The 6,759-nt window shown below is 47.7% G+C and overlaps 1 protein-coding gene across 1 annotated transcript; it reads right to left on the reverse strand.

The window, feature by feature from the left end:
- Nucleotides 1–393: 393 nt before the first annotated feature.
- On the reverse strand, nucleotides 394–2,613 carry LOC123105220 (uncharacterized). The gene is made up of 2 exons (XM_044527245.1): nucleotides 2,219–2,613; nucleotides 394–1,254 (listed from the first exon to the last, which is right to left on the reverse strand). Exons 1-2 carry the CDS (start codon nucleotides 2,433–2,435, stop codon nucleotides 914–916), a joined length of 558 nt encoding a protein of 185 aa, XP_044383180.1. The 5' UTR covers nucleotides 2,436–2,613; the 3' UTR covers nucleotides 394–913.
- Between the last annotated feature and the right edge of the window lie 4,146 nt (nucleotides 2,614–6,759).

The following is a 6,759-nucleotide window of genomic DNA, read 5'->3' on the forward strand; positions in this document are numbered from 1 at the left end:
CATCACCAGCTGTTGTTTCCGGTAGTCATGTTGCCTATCATTCCTAACAATCTTTACCATTTTCCGCACAACACACTTGAGCAACATTATTAGAACATACAATTACAATTCCTGGAGGAAGACGTAGCACCAAAATCTCTACTTATATAAGACATGCGACATGGTAAAGAAGAGCATGAGGAGTTTATGTAAGAGTTCAAATTCTACTTATATAAGACATGCGACATGGTAGAGAAGAACATGAACATGGCAGATATTTCACTTATTGTGGGCATCTTAGGTTGAAAACTTGAATTCTCTGTCAGAGCATAAAAGGAACGTACAGAAGTTCTAGAACAAAAAAAAAAGCACAAGCATATAATTTGTCTATCACAATACCATGCACAGTTCAAATGGTAAAATATTGACAGGTTTGGAGAAGTCTGTGGGAGTCACTCCCTTTCTTTGACAATCTCTACAATAGTCACTTGACCAAAATATCATCTCAAATAAATATATACTACACCATCTTCCTCTCTTCTCAGGTAGTACCATGAGACTTTGTGGTTAAAAAAAGGGACCTCACAACTCATCAAACAACTATCCAATCCACAAGTTTGTAGAAATAAGAGAAATTCCTTCTTCACTACCATCATTCAGAAACAACTACGAAACTGATCACCCTTTCAAGAATTACAGGTGACGAGTGCCATTCTATGGCCATCTTAACATAATGCTGACAAACAACTATGGACATATACTACAAACCCATTATAAATTAACTATGGACAAACAGAGCCCATCATGGCGCAAAGTGAAACAAGGTCACCAGAACTGGAATCCTTTTTCCTTACCTATATCACCATGGAAGGGTGTTTGTAATGAGATCTCTATTGGTTGGCATGTTGTATCCATCACCATCCTCCAGTGTTCATTACTGATTCTGGTGTGGTTTGTCATTCCCGGGTTTCCATCCGAGTTCCCGAGCCCTTTCCTCCCACAAAGCAGTTAATTTCCTTTGACCGAGCAGCGACTCTGCAGATTTCTCCCTAGCTTCTTCACATGTATCCATGCCTGAACTGCATTTGTCAGCCTCCTTTTGATACTGCGAAGCTAGTTTTTTAGCCTCGAGCAACTTTACATCGGCTTGTTGCTGAGCTTCTGTTGCCTCCTCCTCTCTCTGCTTTAGCTCTTCTATCAGCATCTCTGTGATACTCTTCTCTGTTTCTTCACCGGAAGCACGACTCTTGACCTCTTTGAATTGCTTGGCACAGTCTGGAAACATCAGAAGCAATAATAACCAGTTAAACCAGTCACAAGATAATTGCAAAATATGCTATGGAATATAAGTGACCTTGGGTGCTTCGTTTGACATGTTTAATTGCTTATGATAAGGACATACATAACACAGTGCCTATGTTTACAGACAAGGCAATGCTTCAAAAATACTATGGAGTTATTGCAAGGAAAATAAGTATGACTTTTAGACAGCTTATGGACTGGTTTTGTAATGATACTGCATAGTATGATTATTACTTCAGAGGTAGACTGGCAATTTACCATGTTTATTTGCTGAAGAGTTAATATCTTTCAGAGGTAGCATAATATCCAAATCAAGACTAGCTGTAAATATGGATAAAATAACTGAGTTTATTTACTTAAACCACTGACGAAACAGAGTATATCATGGATACAAACTAACAATGGAACAATGGAGTCCAGAGAGAAGAATAAATAAGAAAATATTTCCACAGATAGCAACTAGAGCAGTAGACATATTTTAGACTAAGGTCATCGCAGGTGGAACTTAACAATCAAAGAACAAACATTGCCATTCACCCAAAAAAAAGAACAAATATTGCAATGCTCATATGTGATAGCACAAAGACAAGATAGGCATAAACTTTTCAGTGCCATGGCATGTTTGTTATACATTTAGCTCTATCTTGTTCAGTGGCCATACATAATTACTCGGCTACAACCTGAACCGATGTTCCGACTTCTGAATAACTGAAGACATCTTGTCCTCACCCCCAAATTTCAAGCATACTTAAATTATAATCAATCAGTCATGGCAAGGCCAGGCTCAGAACGCAATAGGCAGCGGCCACAAACGCATTGCTCGCTCTGCGGACGAAATCGCAGACAGAAAGTATAACTCTGCAGAGCGCGGGCTTGCAGGGAGATCTGGGCGGGTAGGTCGGGCCAGGGGGGCGCCGACAGCAAGAGGGGCGGGTACCTTCCGGGAGCTGGAGCAGCGGGAGCGCGTCGCAGTCGCAGGCGCAGGCGGGGCAGCCCCCCGGCGAGCGGCCGAGCGCCTCGGCGACGTGCCAGTAGAGCGGCGGGCCGACGATGTAGGCGGCGACGCCGAGCCCGAGCAGCGCCACCAGCGCCGTCACCGCCGCGGGGCTCGGGCCCCACGATGACGACGACGAAGACGATGACCCTCCCGCCATTGAGTTTGCACCGAGGGCGGATGGTGGTACGGCCGCGCTGCGCTGCGGGGCGAGGTGGTGGGGTGGGGACTGGGATGGCGTGCCTCGTCGGTGGCTCGGCGCGGCGGCGTGGGGGCTAAAGAGGGGGAGGGGGAGCGAGTGAGTGGGCGCGGACCGGACGCGCGCAAGTGGAGACAGACCGGCCCGGACCGAATGAAATGGAGGGGACGTGTGGTGGGTGGGTTCGGCACGCGCACGACGAAGTGGTGAATCCACGAGCAGAGTTTTAAAAACCGGGTCGGGCCGAGCGGTCTGATAAAAAAAAAGGGGGAACCGATGCCTTCTCCGGTCTTTTAATATAAAAAATCCAGAGAAATATTCATAAAATGGTTGGTAAACCTGGGATCGAACCAATGCTAGCAACGCCTTTCCATTTGACTTGAGGTCAACAATTTGAAAAATAGCTTAAATATCCTGGTTTTTCTCACCAATGAACCAATGAATCGGTGGCCTGCTCGGTGAACACGTGAACCGACTACCTCACCGGCTCGATTGCCGGTTTGTTTTTTGAAACTATGCCTGCGAGGGAGGGTGGTGACCAAATCTAGAGATACGGCGATACTGGGATGGTTTTTGCTTTCTTTTTAGAAATGAAAAGGTTCTCAGGCCATGTTGTTGTTAGAAGTTCATCAAAGTCACTCTGTTGTCCCGTAGACCTACGGGCTCGAAGTGCCGAGCTTCTAAAACAATGGACACTTACTCGATAGGTTGTTAATATGTCTCCCAATCCTTTGGGCTGCTAAAAAGAAGCCTTTGGTCCCGGTTGGTGGCATCAACCGGGACTAAAGGGGGGCATTAGTCCCGGTTTGTGTCACGAACCGGGACCAATGCTCTTGCTATATAGACAACACTTTGCAGTTTTCGCCAAAATTCATCTGTTTCTTCTCGCCCCGACGCCTTCTGCTCCTCGTCGCCGTCGCCGCCGAGCCCTCCCCCGACGCCGTCAGGCTGGTCCACCTCGCCGTCACCGCCGCCGAGCCACTGCCCCGACACCGTCGCCGCGCCCGCCGCCCCTGCCGGCCCCGACACCATCGCCGTCGCCGCGCGCGCCGCCCCTGCCCCGACCCCGTCGCCGTCGCCGCGCGCGCCACCCGTTCCCCGACCCCGTCGTCGTCGCCGCGCGCGCCGCCCCTTCCCCGACCCCGTCGCCGTCGCCGCGCGCGCCGCCCCTTCCCCAACCCCGTCACCGTCGCCCCGACCACACGCCGCCACCTTCGGTCCGGCCGCCGGCGCCCTTTCCTATTATTTTTTTCATTATTATAAAAATGTGCATATATGTATATGTTCTCTGTGTATATATGTTCATATATGCAAAAGTTAGATTTTAGAAAAACTTTATATATGCAAAAGTTTATATATGCAAAAATTTATACATATATGCAAGTATATATGTATTTTATATATGCAAAAATTTATATATCTAGCTAGGAAGAAGGAAGAAAGGAAGAAGAAGAAAAACTTATATATGAGAAATGTATGTATGTATATATGGTTCATAAAGGGATCGAACCAGAGACAATTAGCTGGCCAGACCGTTGCCGGACTTGGTTCTTCGGGGCTGGCGGAACCTTGGACCCTGTAACAGGAAAGTGCATTTAGACGAACGATCAAATGAACATACCAGTCAGCAAGCTTAAGCAGTATATCGAAGCAGCGCAACAAAGGAAGTTCTTTCCAGACAGAGAGAACGACGAGCTCACAATGGCCCTCGGGAATCCTGAGCACCCTGGACGGACACGAGGCACGCCAGGCTCTATTCCGTGGAAGGTTGGGTTTCCAGACGCAGGCGGTTACAAATTCCATGAGAGGAGGAAAAAAGTGCAGCAGACCCAAATGCAGGCGCTGCAAGCAAGGGTAGACGCGATAGAGGAACGAGAAGCAAATCACAGCAAACGTACTGCCGAAGCCTCCCCCGAAGCTACCCTGGCATCTCAGCGCAGAAGCAGCGTGGCTTCCACCGAGCTGCTTCAGCCGGAGCATGCCTTGATGGCTCCTGCCAGCTATCCCGTGGATGCTATAACGGAGTCTCAAAATTGCCACCTTATGACGCAATGGATGAATTTGAAGGTCAAGGCGGCTGTTGGCTCTGTTTATCCTACTGAACCCGACGCAACTTTTCATTGCCGGCCAATTCCAGAAGGATATGCTAGGGTGATGGTGGATGAAATAACGGAGGGATTTGAGGACCTCCAGCTTGACCACCCTACCGGTGAAGGGGAGACTCGGCTGGGGTCTGCTCTGAAGACTCCATGCCTATGGCGGAAGGAGCTCATCAACCTTCCGAACTGGACGCCTCCGCCTCCTCATCCTCCTCCGGCAAGTCAGGGCACTCCGCCTCCTCCACCGCCTCCTCCTCCGGCGAGTGACGATCAGGACCCTCGGCCGACTCCTTCTCCGGCGCATGGCGGCATTCCGCCTCCTTCTCCGCCTGCGCCGACGCGGCCGAGCAGCCAGCCTCCTCCTTCTCCGCCTCATCAGCAAGGGCGGAAGAGACCTGCCGCCGCTCCAGCTGCTCCGGCGCGTCGTAGTCCTTCTCCTCCGCCTCGTAAGCAAGTAAAGAAGACAACCGCTCCATCTGCTCGGTCGGCGTCTAGCAGTACAACCAGAGGCGGGAGGACATACAGATTCGGTCCTTCTCTAAAGACTCCAGAGAAGTTACCATATGAGAGGACCCCGGAGGAGAACACCGAGATCGCGCGAACCAAAGTGGATGACTGGTTTCAAGGGTTGAGAGCAAAGAGACATCCACCTCCAGAGGAGAAGGTAGATCCGGTGAAAGTGAAGCGTACTCTGGCTGCCCTAACAAAACCACCGAAGTCTCCGCCGAAAGGAAACTATGAGCGCATTATTGGAAAGGAATTTGCTGAAGCGGAGCGGTCGGGAAGTACTGTCAGTGATCAAAGGCTGAAAGAACGACGAGCTGGGAAACAAATTGCCCAGCTCGGCGAACAAGCGAAGCAATCGTGCCCCCCGCTCAAGGTGCCTAGCCACAATGTCGCTAATGATCTGAGGATGGTGCCTGGTTATAGCAATCTTGCAGATTACCTGCCTGACGATGTACATTATGAACCCATGGACGTGCAGATACAAAGATACAAGTACGGGAAGCCTCTCGTCAAAGATGAAAGATCTCTATCAACGATGATGCGAAGATTGCATGATTGGTACTTGAAAATCTGCAGAGACTCTGGGGGGAGGAGTACTTTGTATGTGAAAGTTAAAAAGGAGGATGACCTCGTTGGAATTGAACTGTTGCCTGTTCCATTTGAGGAGTTATATCAGTTTTTCAATCAATTGGCCCTCGATAAAACAACAGTCGCCTGCTACTGTCTGTAAGTAGTACTACTTCTGTCATTAAGTTTCTCTATATAGCTTAGCTCATTCATTGCATGTATTTATAATCATCCTCACTATATTATGCAGATTGAAGATCGCCAAATTGAAGAAAAGACAAGTCGGTGATATTGGGTTCATTAACACATATCTCATAGATGCAACTCAGGTTAAATTTCATGCCGCAGCTACCGAGGCCAACTTGCTACGATCGTTCGTAATAAATGAAAACAAAGATATAATACTCTTTCCTTACAACTTCAAGTGAGTGTTACTGTCTTGTGCATATTCGGTTTCCCTTATATATTAGTCAAGGTTATAGTAATGTAATTGATGAGTTATGCATGCGTGTGCAGTTCCCACTATATTCTCCTAGAGATTAAGCTTGAGCAGGGACTAGTAACCGTCTTAGACTCAAGACGAAAAGATCCCCAGGACTATGCAGACATGACTCAAATACTCGAGAAGTAAGTTAAATCGATCATTATCCACCATATCAGCAACTTTGTTCATTTCCTAATATATCAAGTAATTGTTTTCTTTGTCCGGCAGGGTTTGGAGAAAATTCACCAGAAAAGCTCCGGGACTGCCGAAGGAGCTGCAATTTAGACACCCGAAAGTAAGTACTATAGTAGCATTTTAAGCGCATCTACTAGTCATTCAAGCGCTAGTTTCATCAATACCATTTGACATTCTTGCTTATCAGTTTGATTAACCTCTATTTCTTATAAAGTGGTTGTGGCAGGAACAAGGGAATGATTTCTGTGGATACTACGTTTGCGAGTCCATCCGCCACACGACCTGTGAGCGGGGCTACACTGACGAACAATATGAAGTACGTAAATAACAACATTCACAATTTTATTTTATTACCATCATTTGTGTTGAGTTTCATTCATTCATATATATATGTATTGACCCCCTTCTTTAAATTAGATGTTTCGGAAGCGGG

Source organism: Triticum aestivum, chromosome 5A, assembly GCF_018294505.1.
Source record: "Triticum aestivum cultivar Chinese Spring chromosome 5A, IWGSC CS RefSeq v2.1, whole genome shotgun sequence".
In the NCBI taxonomy this organism is placed as follows: Eukaryota; Viridiplantae; Streptophyta; class Magnoliopsida; order Poales; family Poaceae; genus Triticum; species Triticum aestivum.

Excerpts from the sequence above, each read along its gene's own strand:
- LOC123105220 (XM_044527245.1), bottom strand. The coding sequence starts at position 2,435 with ATGGCGGGAGGGTCATCGTCTTCGTCGTCGTCATCGTGGGGCCCGAGC. Across the intron at positions 1,255-2,218 it reads GCTGCTCCAGCTCCCGGAAG|ACTGTGCCAAGCAATTCAAA; the intron begins GTACCCGCCCCT and ends TGATGTTTCCAG.